General features: G+C 40.9%; 4 protein-coding genes and 1 non-coding gene across 10 annotated transcripts; 1 reads left to right on the top strand and 4 right to left on the bottom strand.

Annotated features, from left to right (window-relative positions):
• Positions 1–175: 175 nt before the first annotated feature.
• Positions 176–1729, bottom strand: LOC117750348 (high choriolytic enzyme 2). Its single transcript, XM_034561521.1, has 8 exons — positions 1618–1729; positions 1477–1528; positions 1304–1363; positions 1077–1229; positions 864–981; positions 583–761; positions 403–484; positions 176–308 (listed from the first exon to the last, which is right to left on the bottom strand). Exons 1-8 carry the CDS (start codon positions 1687–1689, stop codon positions 176–178), a joined length of 849 nt encoding a protein of 282 aa, XP_034417412.1. The 5' UTR covers positions 1690–1729.
• Positions 1730–2562: 833 nt separating this feature from the next.
• LOC117750347 (low choriolytic enzyme) lies at positions 2563–5773 on the bottom strand. The gene is made up of 10 exons (XM_034561520.1): positions 5729–5773; positions 4557–4655; positions 4429–4471; positions 4283–4342; positions 4023–4178; positions 3784–3901; positions 3429–3607; positions 3141–3222; positions 2924–3057; positions 2563–2805 (listed from the first exon to the last, which is right to left on the bottom strand). Exons 2-10 carry the CDS (start codon positions 4614–4616, stop codon positions 2786–2788), a joined length of 852 nt encoding a protein of 283 aa, XP_034417411.1. The 5' UTR covers positions 4617–4655; positions 5729–5773; the 3' UTR covers positions 2563–2785.
• trnak-uuu lies at positions 5089–5161 on the bottom strand. Its single transcript has one exon. It is a non-coding gene; the product is annotated as a tRNA-Lys (tRNA).
• Positions 5774–7417: 1644 nt separating the features above from the next.
• ankzf1 (ankyrin repeat and zinc finger peptidyl tRNA hydrolase 1) lies at positions 7418–16090 on the top strand. 5 transcript variants are annotated; one of them, XR_004611770.1, is made up of 17 exons: positions 7418–7528; positions 7907–8048; positions 8136–8254; positions 8364–8466; positions 8556–8767; positions 9071–9180; positions 9455–9608; positions 9850–10072; positions 10168–10266; positions 10446–10607; positions 10732–10860; positions 10984–11266; positions 11376–11487; positions 11568–11735; positions 11820–11890; positions 12024–13312; positions 13633–16090. XR_004611770.1 is itself a non-coding variant. In XM_034561094.1 (16 exons), exons 1-16 carry the CDS (start codon positions 7526–7528, stop codon positions 12148–12150), a joined length of 2220 nt encoding a protein of 739 aa, XP_034416985.1. In that variant the 5' UTR covers positions 7418–7525; the 3' UTR covers positions 12151–13627. The 5 variants fall into 5 exon arrangements, 1 of the variants encoding a protein (XP_034416985.1); XR_004611769.1 differs by having other exon boundaries at positions 10443–10607; positions 13661–16090; XR_004611768.1 differs by having other exon boundaries at positions 10443–10607.
• glb1l (galactosidase, beta 1-like) lies at positions 12366–17420 on the bottom strand. Of its 2 annotated transcripts, none has more exons than XM_034561095.1 (16): positions 17241–17420; positions 16381–16550; positions 16154–16304; positions 15821–15881; positions 15638–15732; positions 15383–15563; positions 15229–15287; positions 15011–15132; positions 14746–14786; positions 14536–14654; positions 14363–14437; positions 14200–14289; positions 13958–14071; positions 13654–13785; positions 13080–13307; positions 12366–12977 (listed from the first exon to the last, which is right to left on the bottom strand). In XM_034561095.1, the coding sequence occupies exons 1-16, from the start codon at positions 17304–17306 to the stop codon at positions 12774–12776; spliced, it is 1908 nt and encodes a 635-aa protein (XP_034416986.1). In that variant the 5' UTR covers positions 17307–17420; the 3' UTR covers positions 12366–12773. The 2 variants fall into 2 exon arrangements, with proteins under 2 accessions (XP_034416986.1, XP_034416988.1); XM_034561097.1 differs by having other exon boundaries at positions 17335–17404.
• Between the last annotated feature and the right edge of the window lie 2347 nt (positions 17421–19767).

Raw genomic sequence — 19767 nt, 5'->3', positions numbered from 1 at the left:
ACTCAAGGCCAGAAGTTACATTGAACCACTTCACACATCTGACAACAGAATATTACAGAATGTAACGCTCTGGATCCAGTTACTCATTGACACCTGGAGTTGGGAGTAGAGAGAAAATGCAATCAATCATTTTGAATGGAAGAAATGTTTTCTTTCGGTCAGAATATGTGTGAGTTTACCTACCACAGTTATATAGGACATTTATTTTATGAAGATCTAGGTTACTGGGTCCATCTCGCTGGCCAATGGGAATGTAAGGATCTGGTCTGGGGATTATTGTTGGTCCACCATCTTCAGAGAAGGCATATCTGTATGAAGGACACATAAAGTATATGATATTGCGATGCCCTGCAGCAAAACATGCACAAATCAATAACTACATTGCCTCAAAGACCAGCTCACCTTCCATAATGCATGACAGAGTTGTAGTCATATGGACTATTGAGATTGTTTGTCACCTGTTTCCTGAAGTTATGAATGTGGTCTGTCAAAAGATAAAAGATCCAAGAAAATGAATAAGTAGATAAAGAGGAGACTTTATGAATGTAACAACATAATGTTGAGGTTATCATTCATCCAAACCTGTCATGATGTTTCTCCATACAATTGAGACGTACTGGTCTCGGTCCGAGCGAGACTGCTCATGTACAAAGCCCAGGGCGTGCATGAACTCGTGGGCAGCCACTCCTGACCACATGCACCCAGGAGATTGCAGTGACAGGACCTGACTTCCTCCAGTCTGCCCCAGAAACGACCAACAGCTTGGGGTACATAATCAAAAAAACAAAACGTGTCATCATCTCACACTCTACGTAAGAATCATATACACGTTTGAAAAAGCCACACGTAGCAGTTGTGCTCACCCATATCTGGGCTGAACGTCGAGGAAGCTGGCTTCATGAGTCCGTGGAACAAATTTAACACATGTTCCAGAGGCAATGTCTTGCATCCCAGTTTCTATGGTGATTCTGTCCATGTCGTCTACCGCAAAAAAAAAAAAAAAAACCCAAAGTTAAACAGAAAGATTTGAACTCCCAATGCCTTTTCAACACCTCTTTAGATCTGTGTATTCGTACCATATATTGGAGAGAGCATGAAGGGAACATAAACAAATCCATCAACTGATTTTGGCCACAGACAGGCATTGCCTGGGCAGGTTATGGCACTCCGTACATATGAGCTGGCAATATCTCCGTCTCTGAAGGAAAGTCCTCGGGGGGCTCGCAATCCTGATGGGAAAAGATTGCATTGAATTAGTCCAGGGTGTACCAAACAACTTTTACCCAATACACAGCTTACTTACTCCTGTTGACTTCCAGGATTTGATCCATTGCATTCATGTCATCGCGGTCTGTAATTTCATCTGAACACAAAAACAGACAGATCTTACAGTCTTACTCGGTTTTCTAATATGTAGAGTGTTATTATTTATATTTACTATGACCGTGAATGTAAAACTTTTTCAAAAGAGCTCACCTGAGTATTTCCTTTTCAACCTCACTTTTCCCTCATGCACTCCAGTAGAATTCTGTAATGCAAAGGTGCATTATAGTACATTCTGGTTGCAAAGCATGATGAGATTAAAAGGGTTTTTTTGCTCTAAAACCTAGTACTGACCTTAACGGGTAGAGTGTACGCCTGGCTCAGCAAGCCAAACAAAGCACCCAGAAGGATCATGGTAGAATGCATTATTGTGTTTCAGACTGGTGGACCAGTTTCAGTCTGCAGTCTTCCGATGCGAGCGCTAAATGAACTCCTCCCCTCCACTGAATCTATATAGGCACTTCTCCTCCTCTGCTCTGTACTGATTGGGCAAATGTTCTGTGATGAAGCATGATTAAGACCCCTTATCATCCAGTGTGTGTAATTTACTCAAGTCCACTGCTGATCCTTAAAAGGTGGTCCTGATGCTGACCTTGACTCGTGCCCTGTACTTCTGTACTTAGTGCATGTACGATTCAGCACTTTCAGAAATGAAGATACTTTAAAGGTGTTTTGCTGTTGGATGTGCTACAACTGAACTCAGCAGTTGCTATCCAGAGAATAACTGTCCACCCAGTCCAACAGACCAGCAATTTGTGTCTGACTGTACCAGCAACTAGTGATTTAGCGATAAACTATCACTTGATAACGGTCTTGACAACAATCATTTTGGGTAAATATATAAGAACAAACCCTTATCCATCTCCAAATAGTGTTTCTTTTTTAATCAAGGTGGCCAATTCGAAAGGCAGTGACTGAGACGTTTATCATACGTCACTGCAGAACATTATGGTACTATAATATATCTGGATCTGAGTTAAGAGTGCGTGGTTTCAAGTATTTGTGTCTTGGAAACCCACAAATTGGTTCTTTATTAATCCAGGCATCTGTTTTCCAGTCTTCCTCAAACTAAAATGCACTTCCATTTGATCCTTTTCACATGACTCATGCTTTATGCTTTCAAAAAGTTTATTTTACTGCAGTATTACAAATGCAAGTAGAATTACATTTTCTTCACATTCATCTGTTACTGATTCATGAAATGACATGCTGTATACTATATATTATTTTATGGACATTTGGATGACTATCTCTCTCTATACTAAAACAATAGTTTACACCCCCGCTCACTTTCTCAGCCTTCTAAACATCAGCGACATGTCTCGTTTCAACACACACGACTGCATGCACAGGTTAAATGCCAATGCAAAGCTTGAATTAATATTTATTGAAGTGGTCTATGATTTAGAATTGTTTTATTGTATGAGCTTTGAGCAAATTACTGTTTCAACTCTCAGTTCGGTTAGTAATCATCCTTGCCACCTGTGGAGAGAGAGAGACAGAAAAAAATGACATGGTTGGTATCATATGTCCATTTTGCAAAATGAATATTGGCTCTGAAATAGTTACTTGAGGTTAGTTCAGGATGTTTGTTACTAACCACATTTATAAAGCTTGTTGATTTTCATCTTGTCGATGCGGCTGAGAGCTGATCCCTTGCCCAGCCTGATGTCCTTGCTGTTTTGGTTGTTCTTTGGAATGATGGTTGGCTGCCCGTCCTGAGAGTAGGCATACCTAAACATATCATGTGTTACATCATAATACATACACCACAGTGGAATATAATATTGAGTGAGCTACATCAAATTATTACTTACATCCCAAAGTGCATGATTGAGCCATAGTCATATGGTAGGTCCAGACTGTCAGTCTTGAATTTCTCAAAGTTCCTCAACCGATCTGTTGAAAGTTGTTAAATATTTCATAATTCATATTTGTGAGCATTCATTTGGATATCTTTTTTTGTTGTCGATGTCAATTCCTCATTTTGTTTTTTAAAATTGTTATAGAAATACAGTTGATCACAATTGTTCTTAACTTTACCATTTGTGGAGATCTCATTCCCCAGCGCCCCCCCTCCCTCTTTCTGCCCTCTTTGAAATTACCCCTCCAAATGTTTGGCCACATGATGGTGACATAGTTGTCCCGGTCAAAGCGAGATTGCTCGTGCACAAAGCCCAGGGCATGCATGAACTCATGGGAGATCACTCCAACACGGAGGCAGTCAGGACTCTGAAGAGACACGGTCTGTCTTCCACCACGCGCACCAAGGTAGGACCAACAGCTGGATTAACACACACACACACACACACACAATTTGATCAACTTCAAGGAGTGAGTTTAGTGCTGCACCGTAGAACAGGGAAGTCCATATTAACTGAAGGTTATAGCTTATAGTTCACAGAACATTTTTTTTGCTTAATTTTGCAAAATAAAGACTTTCCAAGCAAAGACTCTCACCCGGACTTTGGCTGGATGTCGACGTAGTCTCGTTGGTGAGTCCAAGGAACAAATCGCACACAGGTACCTTTCTCTACACTTTCCATCCCTTTCTTTATGAGCTTTGTCTCCATTTCAGCTGTATATTTGTATAGACAGAGTGGTATGGAACAGAACATTTATAAATCATCAGATAAAACAAATGTATCAGACTGCAATGTGTTACATGTGTTTACATGTAGAAAAGTTAAATAGCATACAGTAATCAGGTGAGAGCCTATATGCGACATAGACGTGTCCATCCACTGACTTATTCCAAAGGCAGCTACGAGCAAAGCAGACTTTGGAGCGCCGTCCAGAAGAAACAGCAATGTCTCCCTCTCTGAGACTGGTAGTGCCGTCTATAATTCGGGTTGCTGAGACAAACATCAGTGAAAGTGTAATAATTCTAGACTTGACAACAGGAGCTCATTTATTGTGTAAACTGCAAAAGAATTCAAGTACATTGTGTGAAACTTACCTTGGAACTCATTAGCTTTAATGATTTCATCCATTGCTGTCCTATCATTCTCTTCCCGTTCTTTAAAAAAAAGAAGCTTTTAATCAGCAAGTCGTTTTTTACTGCTATCCAGATAAACATTAAGATCAAATCCAAATTGCATTTACCTTTATAACCAACAGGACCCCATTTTGGGCTGAACAAAAATTTCTGCAAAAAGACGGACAAAGTTGTTTCCAATTCTGTTGCAGTCTGCTGTTGAACTTGTTAAAATCGCAGTCCCATGAATATTTACCTGAGCATGAACGGCCGATAGAAAGGTGGAAACCAGGCACAAAAGGATAATCTGCTCCATCTTTGCCAGTCAGATATGTCTTCAGTGTTGCTATTTTACCTGCACAAAGACCTACGCTTTATAGGTGTTCCAAATCACTGTCCAGAGATAATACCCATGATTATATCAGCTAAATTACTAGGTTACTGTTATTTGTTTGTGAGTGAGTTTAATCCCCATATTAGATTGATTCTTTCATAAATACAACTCCAACAGTAGGGTAATGCAAGGTCTCCCTGTGGGTAATTACAGCTCCACTTCAATGACTAGCTTAAAATTAAATGGTTTAATGTTTGGCACAGGTTTTTGGGCAATTTTAGGCTTTGGGTATCTTAACGTCTACTGGAGAGCTGTTCTCTCTACTGAAGCTAAGCTCCCTAACATTTACGTGCTATGCTGCGCTGCTAATTTCAGATGATAAATTGCTATTGCAAAAACACACCAGTTAATAACATATCATCATTCTGAATAGGTTATAAAAAGAAAAAATTACCGCCCGAACAGGGACTTGAACCCTGGACCCTCAGATTAAAAGTCTGATGCTCTACCGACTGAGCTATCCGGGCTCTGTCATTTTATCCGGAAGTACTCGATATGAAGTGAGTAAAGTAGAAAGACAGGTTCCACAGGTCTATAAATAGTGGCAGAGATTTTAGGAATCACTTACGTAGCCAATGACATCATGCCCGCTTTTTTTGGTCATACATTTCAGTCACAGCATTGTGATTCTACGGTAGGTTGTTGCAAATGTTTGTTGACTGTGAGCTACGTAACTTGCACAGGTTAATGATAACGTAGCTCATTTATCGTTACATTTGTTTGATGTACATGACTACAGCGACATACGTTAAAGTGAAAGTTACAAATGAACCAAGGAAGATTACAGTCGTGTAACAGCTAAAGGAGCAGCTTTGGCAACTTGCCAACATTATAGCGAGTGTTAGTGTTAGTTCCCTCTTTCTCAGAAAACTCATTTACGGTATGTAACGAAACACTGTGACTCCCCTCTCATTTAATTGCAAGAGCAGATCAAAGAGCTTCAGCATGCCATCGAAGAACGCATTCATGAACTGGCCGAGGTCAAGCAAAGAAGACTACATATTGAAGAAGAGATAAGTCAATGGTACTTTTACCTTTTCTTGTCCACGTATTTAGCGTATGGTTATGGTGTATTGGATTTAGTAACTTGGGATGAAAATGGGCGGGGGGGTGGAAGCACGGCTTTGTCTCCATCTGTGCCTTCTCTGTGACGTTGTTGCATATGGTCATTCGTATGGGTATTAAAACGTTGTTCCATCTTTAAATAACACACACACTATTGACTCTAGCTTTCATGTTCAGTTTTTCGTTATGCAGTAATTGGTTTGGCCCATGGGTGCATGTAGGTTAAACATTACACATTTAAGTTTGTTCATACGAACAACCGTGGCCTAATTGGTGTGATAGGAGTGAGTCCCATGCTCTAGTGCTTATCTCTGGTACAATGCAGCATGCTTACCAAATGTAAAGACACAGATGCATGTCAATTTTATTATGTTTTGGAAATGTTTCATGCTTAAACGAACGGACCATAGCTCCTTTTTACATGATCAACCATGTTGCTTAGTGTCCTGTTACTCAACAGTTTGTAGCTTCACTCAAGGTTGACCAAACACTACTATAATAGACTATCATATCATACAGTTGTGACTGAAATACTTTTCAATTCTTATTTGTCTTACGAGTCCCATTCTCATTTGCAGTGAAGTAGAAACTGTGCGGAGAGTGGATCTGATAATGGGAAAAGGTGACGTTTTGGATGCATTGGTGCAACTGGGTCATCTGCTGCAAGAGGAAAAGCACTTTTCTGAACAACTGAAAGGACAAGGCGCTGTGGACAGGTTATTGTGCTGTGCTACGTGCATAGAGAGCGAGTGTAACCTTGCATAAACCAAACTTGTTGCCCCGTTCAGAATTATTTCACTATACTTATTGTCTTTCAGAAAACAAAGGAATGATTTGCAGGAAAGGAGTGAGAGCATCACAAACAAAGCTAGAAGTCTTGCTGCTGAAATTCTGGTGGTGAAGGAGCATCTGGCACAAATGAAGGCTCGTACTGTGGCTGGTAAGGGGAGCTTAGAGCATAATAAACTTGGATTTTAAATACAGTAGTTTGTAATCGGTTGTCTTTCTTTGCCAACAGCACAAGCTTTGATCCAAGCACCAACTATCAAATCAAAGAGACATCGACGCAAACCCAAGTGAATCAAAAATGTTACGTTTGTTTTCAAAGATTACAAGCGTATTTGTTTTATTTTTCAATGCATTTCATATTCACAAATCTTTGTCTATTTTCAGTTTAACCTAATAAAATGATCTTGTCCCAGAAGCTCTTGTATTTAATAGCCCAGCAGGATATATATTTGGATATGCATATGAATATTTGGTTTGTTATAAATAAAAAGCAAGTGGTGGTACTCAACTCTCCCAGTGACTGTCAACCCAAGTAAATGCATTAAAAGGGGCTTGAATACTGAAAAATATGAATATCCTTCATCTAAAAGGATAATTGGGTCACTGATGCACCTGGTTGGTTTGCCTGAATCGTTAGTGTTAAAATATATGTGCATAATGTGCCCTGTCTTATTGGCCAGAAAATAAATAATAATCAAAATCTGTAAAATAGCTAAAAGTGATCAACTTAATGTAATGCAGTATACAATATCTGGTTCAGAATTGTAGTGGGGTAATGGAAATACTCAAGAGTAAAAGTACGATAAAGTTGTCCCCTACTTACAAAGTAAATGTACTTCTACATTGCGCCTTGCAGTACACAGACTGCTGTGGACGCCCTCTCGTTGACGCGTTATTTTCACCTTCGGGCTTCCGTAGATATAGTATGCGGAAACGAGGTAATGCAACGTTAGCACTGCTTTTCGAAACATATTTGTATGGTAAGTTGATTACTATTTGTAAGTTAGTTAATTGTAACTTACACTAGCTGTAATATACTAAATGACGTCTGAGAAAACGATGGACTGCACACCTTTTTATTTAAAGATAATGGCTATTCGTCACTGCTACATGTGGCGTCCAAAGAGCAGTGAATGTTACATCAGCTGAGATAACGCTAGCTTTAACAAAAGGGTCCAATTGGTTTGCAGTCTGTTGCCAGCTCGTGACAACAATGTTGTAAGAGCTAGACTAAGCTGTTAACTGCAGACTAGGCGTTAATTATTGTGGCAATATCCGAAACGATAACGTATTGTGTTGGATAACTCCGATCAAAACTTACAGTAGGCTTCTATGTTTCTTATGTCCTAACTTGGCAGGCCAATGAGATCCAGAATATGACGACCGGTGTCGAGTACCGCTCCATCTTTCATTTGTGCCCAAACGATGAGGCTCTGCACGGACTGAGAGGAGTAAACCCCGTCTCGGGGCAAGCTGTAAACACTGACCCAGTCTCAGACGGTATGTATGAATTGTAGCTGTGGTTTCTGTAGCAAATACCGTCATGTTCTGTCTATTTGAAGATGACCATAAAAGCCTTCCTCATAGAGTTGGAAGACAAATCCTCAGAAAATGACAGACAGAGGGAGTCCAGCCTGGTTCGAGAGGTGTCAGACAAGATGGTCTGCTCAGCCTGCAGATGCACCTTTGTTAGTCGTGAGGAACAGGTGACAAAACAACTTCAAACGTGGCTCTATTAATAAAATAAAATCTGTTAATGTGCTGAAGACTGTACACGAGCATGGGTCGAGTAAAACGCTGTCTTTTACATTTCAGATGGAGCACTACAAGCTTGACTGGCATCGCTTCAACTTGAGACTAAAGATTTCGGGGATGCCACCCGTCACAGCTGAGGAGTTTGAAAGGAAGACTGGAGCCGGTGAGGAAACCCAGAGTCCTGCACACTGAACACGAGAGATTTGTAAAGTTTGTAACACTTGTTTTTGATTTTCATTTATTGCTTCACAGGAGACATGTCGAGTATCTCGGGCTCGGAGTCGGATTCAGAAGACCACGACTCGGAGAGTGAGAGTGGTGGAACAAGCAGCAATGTCACTGGCACTGATAATGACAGCTCAGTGGAAAGCAGTTTATTTACTGGCCGGCATTCCAACAAGGTGTTTTTCCAGAACTCAGCCGCCCAATATATATCTGTGTACCGCTGCATTCTACAGGGACAGGTGAGGCTCAGCTGTGTGTGTGTGTGTGTGTGTGTGTGTGTGTGTGTGTGTGTGTGTGTGTGTGTGTGTGTGTGTGTGTGTGTGTGTGTGTGTGTGTGTGTGTGTGTGTGTGTGTGTGTGTGTGTGTGTGTGTGTGTGTGTGTGTGTGTGTGTGTGTGTGTGTGTGTGTGTGTGTGTGTGTGTGTGTGTGTGTGTGTGTGTGTGTGTGTGTGTGTGTGTGTGTGTGTGTGTGAGATGTGTATGTTCACGGACATGTCATGTATTTTATTCTACGTTCTGTTACATGTTCCTGTAATATTTCAGTCAGACGAGGAGCTCGAAGTAGGATCCTTCCTGAGAGCCTTAAGTCAGAAGACTGTGTGGGTTGTTCTCATGACAGGTGGAGGCCACTTTGCTGGCGCTGTATTTCAAGGGTGAGTGTGAGGGAACAGTATTTTGGTTTGGTCATGGAATAAGTAAGAATTAAATATTGTATAATAAGTATTACAGTAGTCTTCTGTGGATAACTTTCTGGAACATAATGGAAAACATTCTCTGTAACTATTGACAGCTATTTTTGTATCGCACTACTTTAATGCATAAAGAATACACTGGTAGTGCAATCGGTCATGTAGAGAAATATTGTCCATACAAATGTGTGGCGACCCTGTAAAAGCCATCTGCCCGACACAATGTGCTGAATTACAGAAAAGAAGTGCTTCAGCACAAGACCTTCCACCGATACACGGTGCGAGCGAAGCGCGGCACGGCTCAAGGACTCAAAGACTCTCAGAACCGCAGTCACACTCCTAAGTCCGCAGGAGCTGCTCTGAGGCGACACAACGAGGCGGCGCTAGTCAAGGCAAGGTTTCAGTTCATTGTCATTTCTTCCTTTACAATGAGTTAGATGTACTTTTTCAAATTTGTAGTTACCAAATACAAACTAATTTCGCTACGACCTACTGTCACATGGCAAAAGATGATCCATGTTTCTCTTGTACCAAATAGGTTTCTGTTGGGGTATGCAAAGTGAAACATGTTCAACAATTCAACTATAAGGCGAGGTAGCTTGTTTTTCAAAACACTTGTATACTGTTTTGCAGGAGATTCAGGATCTTCTGGCCAGCTGGGCTGAGCACTTAAAGGAAGCCTCTGCAATATTTGTACGAGCTCCCAGCTATAATAAAAGCATCCTTTTTGGTGGCCAGTCAGCTCCGTTTGACAGAAAAGATCCCAGGATCCACACAATTCCCTTTGCCACACGCAGGGCAACCTTTCGGGAGGCACGCAGGGCACATGAGGTGCTTTCCACTGTCCATGTTTACGGTAAGCTGAATTATATATCCATGGAATAATGACATGTTATCATTGTTGTATAGCCAGGGTATAATCAATACTGTGTGCAAAATGTCTTGTTGCAGGGAAAGACACAGACATGTCTGCAATCTATGCTCCATCGAAGAAGGCCTGGAAAAAATCTGTCAAAGCAGCAGCACTAATAAATACAGATCAAGAGAAAGGTAAGCTTAAGAGGTTATCATGCAGTGTGGACACTATGGGCTAACATTATATTGAGCTCAATGTGGGTCAAATATAATGACTAAACTTAGGAGTTCATATTATTGCTGGTTCAACACTACGTTTATTTACTGTAAATTCTGGTATTTCAGCCCACTTTCTTTATTTTTGGCATCAGCAGATGAAAACCATGATAGCTCTGGTGAAGAAGGCGGAGACATCCAGCTGGAGATGGTGGAGATGACCATAGGAACTCTGGACCTCAGGGAGTTTGAAATCTATCCCTCTAGGCCCAGGAGAAGGAGGAGGAGAAAGGAGGAGGAATCCAAACTGCAAAATGAGGGTAGGTCGGGTCCAGGGTGTTGCCACATAGGTGGCTATAGCTACATTACAGAACCCCAAGGAATGCTTATTTATCACATAAAGGTTGTGCAAGATTTATGAAATGTCCCATCCATGTGCGACAGAATTGAGTCCCACAGAAGCAGACAATCAAGAAGAAGTGCTAGAGGCTACACCAGCAGAAGATGCCCCTCAAGAGACACAATCAAAGCACAAGAGGAAGAGGAAAGCACAGAGTAAGAAGCAACTGGAAGGTGAGGAAGTGCTTCTTTCTCACTATTGATCATTATGTTGCACCTGTTACTCAATCATGCAACTTCACTTCCTGTGATATATAATGTTTAAGATGCTTATTATTTAGCTTTCTGTGTCTCTAGGAATTGTTGATGAGTCGTCAGGTTATGGCCTGAGGGATGAAGTGTTCACAGCCTGTAAGGTTGGGGATGTGGACGCTCTACGTGGACTCCTTCAGCCACCTGCAGAAACGTCACAGAGTCAGGACCAGTGGCAGAGCAACCCTTCTGATGCCCCAAGTCCTCTAATCCTCCTCAATCAGCCCATAGACTCGTCGGGGTTCACTTTGCTGCATGTTGCCTCGGCTGCTGCACAAAAGGCAGTGGTCAGGTTTCTCCTGGATGCAGGAGCAGACCCAGCCTGCAGGTATACAAATTATGTATTCAAGTGTAGTAAAGGTCAACATTTCAGAATGATAATTTGCAGCGATTCTATTCTCTCTCTTAAACATTATCTCTGAAATATTCCTTTACAGGGATAACAAAAGACAGACGCCATATATTGTCTGCCCTGACAAAGACACAAGGAATGTCTTTCGTAAATACATGGGCGAGAATCCTGACAAATATGACTACATCAAGGCACAGGTAAGATTGTAATCTAACTTTTACATGTATGTCATTAAATACAAGCACAGCACTTATTGTTTACACTTGTGCACTTCTAGATCCCTGGACCCCTAACGGCAGAGATTGAAGCCAAAAAGACGGAGAAGAAAAGGGCGCAAAATGCATTAAGAAAACAGCGAGAAAAAGAGCAGAGGGAGGAAAAGAGGAAACGAGAGTCGGATGCAGAGGAAAAGAAGAGGTTTGCATCTCTGACGGATCGTGAAAAGGTGAGTTAATGTGCATTTAAGCTCTATTAGGTTATGTTTGTTTTTTTAAAACATCTTGAACATGTTCACTGTTTTCTGTTAAAGAGAGCTCTGGCAGCAGAGAGGAGGTTAGCAGAGCAAGTAGCTGCAACAGGAGTTGGCCTATCTAATGTCACGTAAGTCCCAAAGAGTCATCCTCTCATTGAGTGCAGTCATAATGTAACTTAAGACTTTGGGGTCAGGGAATAATGTAAATGCTTTTTTATTATTTTAATGCAGAAATACAATGCTTTTTGTGTGCGTCTCCAGGAGGTGCTGGTTGTGTGGAGAGTCTCTGCTTGGGAAGATCCCATTTCAGTACCTGGATTATTCGTTCTGCACCCCTAGCTGTGTCCAAGCACATCGAAAAACCCACACTCTTCCAGGCAAGACTTAACACCAATATATAGATTTATATATTTCTCTTGTCTGACTCCATGTGGGAAATCTTGGTTGAAAGGAAGCTACCTCATTAAAACTAAAGTGAAATTGGGCAGTCTTGATAGATCCAATATGGCTGTCTTGCCAATGTGCTAGTTTCATTTTCAACACAAAACATGGATCTGAAATATAATTTGTATCATGTCAGATAATGACAACTTGGAGAATAAACCATATTAAATGTATTTATTCACAGTATCTGCAACAATGGAAATGGTTAATAAGCAATAAAAAAAAAACTAATATTGTTATGTTATTTAATCAACAGGTGTCAGTGTATGTTAAACCTTTAAAGACAAAACCATATTTGAATCAGTTTAACTAATTGGCTGCTTTTTTTAAAGCGGTTGACATTGGATTGCTATGATTATGAATTGGCTACAAATGAAATGAGACAATAAGAATAAGGTTGACACCGAAATAATGCTGGGAAAATCCATTTTCTCATGTCGGGTGAATTGTTCAGAGGACTGCTTCGACGTGGCTTCAGTTAAACTTGCTTTACTCAGATATTGGCATGTGACATTATTTCAGCTGAATGTTGGGAAAATGTTGTGCTACAAAACTCAGTGAGCTCCGTTAAGACTTTTCAGCAATGACATTGAGCTGAGGCCGGTCCATGAAAAGAACCCGTAGGTGTGCTGGGGCCCTCTCCAGCTCAAGCACTGTGATGTTGTTGGGTAGGGTAGTGCTGAGCAGGGGTCCAGGGATATAAAGAGTCTGTTGAGGGCCCCTTGCTGGCCAGTATCGTCCCAGATTCATACCATTAATCCAAATCTGACCCTGATATAAAAAAAAAAGATGAGGTTACAATTATTCCCCACCCCCTGAAATCATGAGGTAAACCCACATAGGAATTAACGGATAAAATACAATTAACATTACCTTTGTCCATTCATGGAGCTTGAGAAAGGTGTCCCAGGCCAGCCCATTGGGCTGTAAGGTCCCCATGTACAAGACTGGTCCAACTGATGGGTCTTTCTGAGGGACGGGGAACGACTTTCGACTGTCTGAATGAGGCCATCCTCCCGCGATGGCTCCATCAATGTCCAAAGGGTAGATCGTCCAGTCAGACAGTACATCTTTACCCAGGATCAAGTTGCTCAAGAGGCCCTGAGGTACAGTACATACATTCAATTATAGCGTATACTTTGCGAGTAGGTCAGGATACACACAGTAGCAATCAAGCAATGGGAATAGTCTTCATTTGTTGTAATCATTTCAGGGTGTGTGGTTTGTCAGGCCCTGAAACTATGGCTCTATCAATATTTACGGTCATTTTTAAAAAGCCAAAGAAGATTTGCCAATATTTGTTATAATACATAGTTTTGCCATCGGACAAGTAATTGAACAGATGAGTTTTCTTATGTGAATATATGTCTTTGCAGTTGTAGATGTGATTGTGTGTGTATAAAATGAAGTAATTTACTGTCTACAGGATTGGACTTTGTTCTCTTGCCTTGTAGTCGTTGATCTTGCTGCCAAAGTTCACCCTGCCCATGTTCTCAACGAGGATGTCCACAGTGTCCCCCTGCTGTCCAGTCACGTTAATCACCAGCACAGTGTCTCTCTCCAACAGACCCTGGAAAAGCTGTTCACGCAGACGCGCTCAATGAGTATGGACATTAAAAAAAATAACTGAGGAAGAATTTGAATTTTCACAACCTGACATTTTAGAAACTATCATGCCTGTGATGTTTTCCCTATACCTGACATGACAACTCTGATTTGTGTGACAACAACAGTTCATTGTGAAGGCTTACCCCATTGACGCACACATATGCACGGTCATGAACCCCATTCAGTGGCGAGATAAGTGGCGTAGGCTCCGAGAGGTCCCGGGGCAACGTGGTCCGATAAAGCATGTATCCATAGTACTGAACACAATAGATATGACAGGTTGCAGACACAACAGGCTAGAAGTTCTCCACGTTTCAAAAGGATTAATTCCACGACAACAACGTTCCCCTCCCCTGTGGTTGCCTTTTGGACAGACACACTATACCTGTTTCATCTCTTCAAACGTCAGAGGATACTGGGATTTCACCGGCCCGAGGGGTGAGAGCGTGTTCAACAGACCGCTGATGTCGCCAACCTGAAAAAGTGTCCCTTATTGGCATCAGTCAAACCTCTGGCTCTTTATACTTCAAAAGCTGAGATAATCTTACCTTTTTCAGGGTTACAAAGCCATAGGCAAACTTGGGAGTTGCTGGTGGCATGGGGCCAGAGGGAATATCTCTAAACTGTAGAGAAACATGTGTCCCATTAATCATGTCATAGACATACGAGCAAGTGTAATCAGGACATCAGGCTCAGTGGGTGGTAGTTAAATCAATGCTACCTGCTTAATGACATCTCTGATGGCCAACAGCTTCTCCGTGGGGTCTCCTGCCTCAGACAGCGGGGCGTCGTAATCATAACTAGTCACCACTGAGCGGAACCGTGTGTCATGATCGGCACCTTTGGGGAGTTAAAGGAACGAGTGTGCGATGAGCTGAGCGTCTATCTTTATCTACAACTGAGGTACCAATGATGAAACCAATGACTTTACCATTCCAGTAGCCAAAGTTAGTGCCTCCTTCAAACATGTACCTGAGAAGAGAGGGGAAGAATGTGCTGTTTAGTGGGGAAACTTACTGTTCATCACGTAAACAGGTGCTGTTCACCTTGTAAGAGCAGTTTCATCTCAAACCGGCAGTTGATGCGTCCTAAAGAAAAAGCTGGCAATATTCTATATTCATGGGATTTGTTGATAAGAAAATCTAGAGCAATGCCAGGAAATGTTTGCGAGTCTGCGAGTGTTCAGGGAGACATACATGTTGACGTTGGCCCCCATGATTAGCATTTCTTCTAGCACTCTGCTGACCTTCTGAGCATCAACCACAGCATGCGGATCTCCCCAGTGGTCCAACCAGCCAGTGTAGAACTCAGAGTTCACCTATAACATCATGTAAAACATTTTACCACCATATGTTTGGTTTAAGGAGTCGGTAATAACTGCTTCTTAAGAAAAGTGAATTAATATATGACTAACCAGGGGCCCTCGAGGTTCAAACTGTCTTTGCCGGCTGAAGGCTTGAGTTATGTTGGTGTCTGTATTAAGGGATAATTTGGAGAAATTGCAACTCTCTGTATAAATAACAAAGTACAGGGTGCTTTCTTGTTAATAATTTTCATACAATACCAACCTGTGCCAAAGTCCACTGTGGCATATAGTCCCTCCAGAGTCCCGCACGTCATTTCCTTGTCTGTGTTTCCATCAGTGGTGAACAAGACTGTGTCTTCCCCCAGAAAGAGGCGGAACAGAGTCCGCAGGTGACGCATGTAGTTGTAGTCACAAGCAAAGTAACTTCCATATTCATTCTCCACCTGTAGCCAAGAAGATGAATAATTAAAACCAATTTTATAATAGTCATTTTTCCCAAACTTACATCATGCTCTACCTGGACGGTGATGATGTTGCCCCCGTTGATATACAGCCAAGGCTTCATTTTGGGAAGAAGAACAGCGAGCCAGTTGCTGACTGCTTGGATATAATCTGGAACAGAGGAAAACAAATCAATGGCATAATAGTATTAAAAAAAAAACTAAACCAAAGACACATACAGTAGGAGCAGTAGTCATACCTGTGTCAGCTGAGCGAAGTATGATGCTTGGTTTCTGAAGTAGCCACGCTGGCAATCCACCCTGGGTAGAAAGACCAAACATCAATGAAAGACTGCAGCAAATACTGTTCAACAACAACAGTAATGCTCACTTTGATTGTAAATCTCAACTTACATGTCACAGAATGTAAACATTTCATTTGGAAATTTCTTGATTTAATCTGTAATATCCAGTGTTATTTTCTCAATTTCCACATTGTAATTCTTGGTTTAAGACACGTTCTTCACTTATGTGCTGTAGGCTGGGATTGTATGAACTAATCTTGTTACTATAACTGTAACTCAATGTCTCACCATTTCCCACTCTGCACAGATGTACGGTCCTGGTCGCAGAATGACCAGAAGACCCGTCTGATTGGCCAGATCCAAAAAGTGCCCCAGATCTTGGTCCCCTGTGAAGTTGTGGACCCCTTGTACTGCTTCATGGAAGTTCCAGGGCACATATCTGTGTGGAGGCAGAATACATGTCCTGTAAAGAAAAGAGCATCCCTAATGCAAAATATGCAATGTTTTGAACTTACACTTGGATAGCATTGAGTCCAGTCATGTACATCTTTACGAGGCGGTCCTTCCAGTAGTACCGTGGGATTCTGGCGTAGTGAATACTGCCTGAGATGTACTGAAAAGGCTTCCCATCTTTGAGGAAACAGTCGTTTTTGTGGTCTATAGAGAATGATCTTTCTCCAGAGACCTGCAAGAGATGCCATGGTTTCTAGAAGCTTGAACACTGTAATCTCTATTACATTCAATCAGTAAAGGAATGTAACTACTGTAGTACTGTACAAATGTAAAACGTTGAGGCACTTGAAGTGTACATAATATTACTATAGTAGTTCCATTTTATTGTATTATATACACATCTACATTTTGGAAGTACTACTTTTTACTCCACTACATTTCTTTTCACGCTTTAGTGACGACTTACTTTGCAGATTTAGATTATTAATACCAAATATAAAATCAACCAATAAACAATGGTATATTATTGTAGGTTAAGTACATTATTTAAAATTAGCCCTTTACATTGACCATGCAATCCAGATGTATGCTATATATATTATCCTGAAATGTCTCCTTTTGGTACTAGCTAGTATATATATATTTGATGCCAATACGTAGGCACTTTTGAATGCAGGAATTGCACTTGTACACTGGTATTGCTTTTTGTACTCAAGTAAAATATGGTGGTATTTATCACTATGATGGGATAATATTAGCACTATAAAGGATTGTACACTTTATATCGGTCAGCCTCGAGTTCAAAACCCAGATGAAATGGAGAACTGTTTCTTCTTTACTTTTATTAAAAATGTTCCAGGAAATACGGAGGTGATCAGGTGACTTTTTCTATAATGAATGTAACTATTAGTTTCTTCCTTACCAAGTTTCCACTGACAGATAAACAAGCGAGGTTCACTGCAACGAAGAGTAAGACCCCAGCAGCCATGTCCGCTGACTTCCCGAGAGGACCTCACCTTAAACTAGTACATCACCAATTAGCATCACGCTCGTCCAGTTTCATGTCTGTTAGTGAAGTTAGGTTGCAGCCAGTATTCACTTAAGTGCAGGCGGAAGCGGCAAACACTATCACGTGATTGTCACTGGGCATCCGCAGGGTCCTAAAGGTTGACAAGTTCACCTCCAGACTTGTCCTGGCTGCTTGTAAAAGGTCCCATTGCTCTGCATGGTTGACCCCATTCCAGACATAAGTTTCATAGATAGTCCCCTATTTTAGAAAGAAACAACAAAGAAATATAATAATTAAAATAATTTGACTCCAATCTATGAAAATAATGTGTTTACAGTTTGATTATTAGATGTCACTGTTCAAGCTAAACTGTTCATTTTATGAGACACAATCAATTTAAACTAGATTATGTTCAGCATATGTTCAGCATTGTATAGACATGGTTTAAAGATGGATGGAGTATCCATACATGTCAACAACTTCAAATAAATAATGATGAATAGATTAAATCAAATTAAAGTAGGTAACTGTATAGGGTTAGGAAAAAAAGGAGAGCCAACAAGTGATGTAATGCTGTCACAACAAGCTATGCATTATGTAGGTTTAGAACATTTCCATTGTGTTTGGCATGACAAGATAACAAAGCAGCCAGTTCAGGAATGCTTTTGCTTTATCAAAGCTGCAGGACATGGCTCTATCTCGTCCTTCTTTACATGTTGTTTGAATGATGGTTAAATGGCAACCTTTCATCATAAAACTTGCATATTTATTCAAAGGTTCAAGGCACTTAATACTAGAACTCTAATTGTGTGAAGAGATGGTAATGTTGGTGTAATGGTTTCAGAACATTTGCAGTTAGACTTCTGATGACAATAACTATGTGTAATAACTTCACATAGAGCACTAGATGGCGCTTCAATACCTTCATGAGAACTAAAGTGAGTCCTGATTGAGATGAGACAATTTCATAGTTTCTTAGGTAGAGTTGTATATATTCAGCTTTATTTTCAAAATGCCTTTTATGTCTAATGATTTATGTCTAACTGCTATGAATTAATGAGTAGTGATCCTTAAGCAGTCAAACTGTTTCTTCACTTAAGTGTTGTTGAAGGTAAGTATTGAGCCTGTTTCATTGCATCTTTCCACCCCAAACAAATCTACCTTTTCACTACATCTGTTGCAGTCATTTATGTTCAAAAGTCCTGACTGTGATGACCCATTCATAGAAAATGAAACATGCTTCAGGACACATGTTATGCTGCATGGCACATACTTATGGCAGAAAGCTCCTAAGTGATAGTGAAGTGGCTGATGTTGAATAGGAACAAGTTTATCTCTGTCATGTAAACTAAAAACAGTTGATCTTGTTAATTTGGGTTAATAATGACTGTATTAGCCTGCTGGCCTGTCATTGTGGTCATATGTACACATACTGTTCCCTGTTAGTTTACTCTTTTTCCACTCTCACCCACTCACAGTAATGATTGTCCATACAATAAGGTCATTTCCTGCACACTGCCTCTTTATTCGCCAATCTCTACTTTAAGAAGACTGAAAGGAGTGCTCACAATTGCTAATGGCAACTGATCTCAACTGCAGATAGGACAAATGCTATGGCTCTTTGACTCATTAACCCACTGTCAGACGGAGTTAATTGTCCTGGGAATGAGAGGATAAACGACATACATGGGCTTGTAATTTGGTTATGAGCATGTTAGTGCCCGAGGATAGCTTTTTAGTATCCTGTCTTTGAAGCCCCTGAGCTTGTGGAAAATGGATGTAAAAACCACAAAACCCAATTGAATAATGCACTGAGGGCAATACTACTTACTGAAATACAATAGCAATACTGGAAGTCTAAAGGAAGTGACTGAGACTATTACAAACACCACAGTGACTACTTAACTCTCATTGCTGCAGTCACAGACAGTCACAGACACTGGGAGATAAGATCAGGTTGGAGCCCCTGAACTACATATGGCTTAACAACTTCTTATTTGACTTGCAAAACCTTGTTGTTAGCCTTTTAATTACTGTGTAAAGGTACGGACCAGTCTTGCCTACAGTACTTGGAGAGACCTGTCCCTAATATGATGGGAGACCCGGAAAAACACTAACCCTAGGGTCAGGAGTCACCTCAATGAGGTCATCTAGCCAGAGTCTGTAATTAGATTGAAGCCTCCCCCCACGACCTCTGAGATAAGCCCCCTTTGTTGTTTCGGATGGAAGCAGGTGTATTTCCCACATACTTCCACCTCTCGGAAATACAGTTTGTTTGGAATTGCTCAAAGGTCTGTCAAAAGGGCACTCATCGACGGTGGCAGAGATGCAATGCAAGGTCTTGGCCTTTAGAGATATGTATATACCTGTTGAACATCAATATCTGTCTTTGCCAATCCTGACAAATAAGTGATAGTAGTTAAGTTATGTGATTCACACA

Source organism: Cyclopterus lumpus, chromosome 21, assembly GCF_009769545.1.
Source record: "Cyclopterus lumpus isolate fCycLum1 chromosome 21, fCycLum1.pri, whole genome shotgun sequence".
Classification (NCBI taxonomy): Eukaryota; Metazoa; Chordata; class Actinopteri; order Perciformes; family Cyclopteridae; genus Cyclopterus; species Cyclopterus lumpus.
The sequence above is the reverse complement of the archived record's forward strand: the minus strand, read 5'-3'. Positions and strand labels throughout refer to the sequence as shown.

Coding starts and splice junctions, on each gene's coding strand:
- LOC117750348 (XM_034561521.1), bottom strand. CDS start 1,689: ATGCATTCTACCATGATCCTTCTGGGTGCTTTGTTTGGCTTGCTGAGC. Junction 1,230..1,303: donor AATCCTGGAAGTCAACAGGA/GTAAGTAAGCTG, acceptor TTTTCCCATCAG/GATTGCGAGCCCCCCGAGGA. Junction 309..402: donor TCTGTCATGCATTATGGAAG/GTGAGCTGGTCT, acceptor TCCTTCATACAG/ATATGCCTTCTCTGAAGATG.
- LOC117750347 (XM_034561520.1), bottom strand. CDS start 4,616: ATGGAGCAGATTATCCTTTTGTGCCTGGTTTCCACCTTTCTATCGGCC. Junction 4,343..4,428: donor GGGTCCTGTTGGTTATAAAG/GTAAATGCAATT, acceptor TTTTTTTTAAAG/AACGGGAAGAGAATGATAGG. Junction 3,608..3,783: donor GACATCCAGCCAAAGTCCGG/GTGAGAGTCTTT, acceptor GTGTTAATCCAG/CTGTTGGTCCTACCTTGGTG.
- ankzf1 (XM_034561094.1), top strand. Junction 10,073..10,167: donor TTCCACTGTCCATGTTTACG/GTAAGCTGAATT, acceptor GTCTTGTTGCAG/GGAAAGACACAGACATGTCT. Junction 10,608..10,731: donor ATCCAAACTGCAAAATGAGG/GTAGGTCGGGTC, acceptor CATGTGCGACAG/AATTGAGTCCCACAGAAGCA.
- glb1l (XM_034561095.1), bottom strand. CDS start 17,306: ATGGCTGCTGGGGTCTTACTCTTCGTTGCAGTGAACCTCGCTTGTTTA. Junction 16,551..17,240: donor TATCTGTCAGTGGAAACTTG/GTAAGGAAGAAA, acceptor CATCTCTTGCAG/GTCTCTGGAGAAAGATCATT. Junction 15,733..15,820: donor ACTTCGCTCAGCTGACACAG/GTATGACTACTG, acceptor CCTCTGTTCCAG/ATTATATCCAAGCAGTCAGC.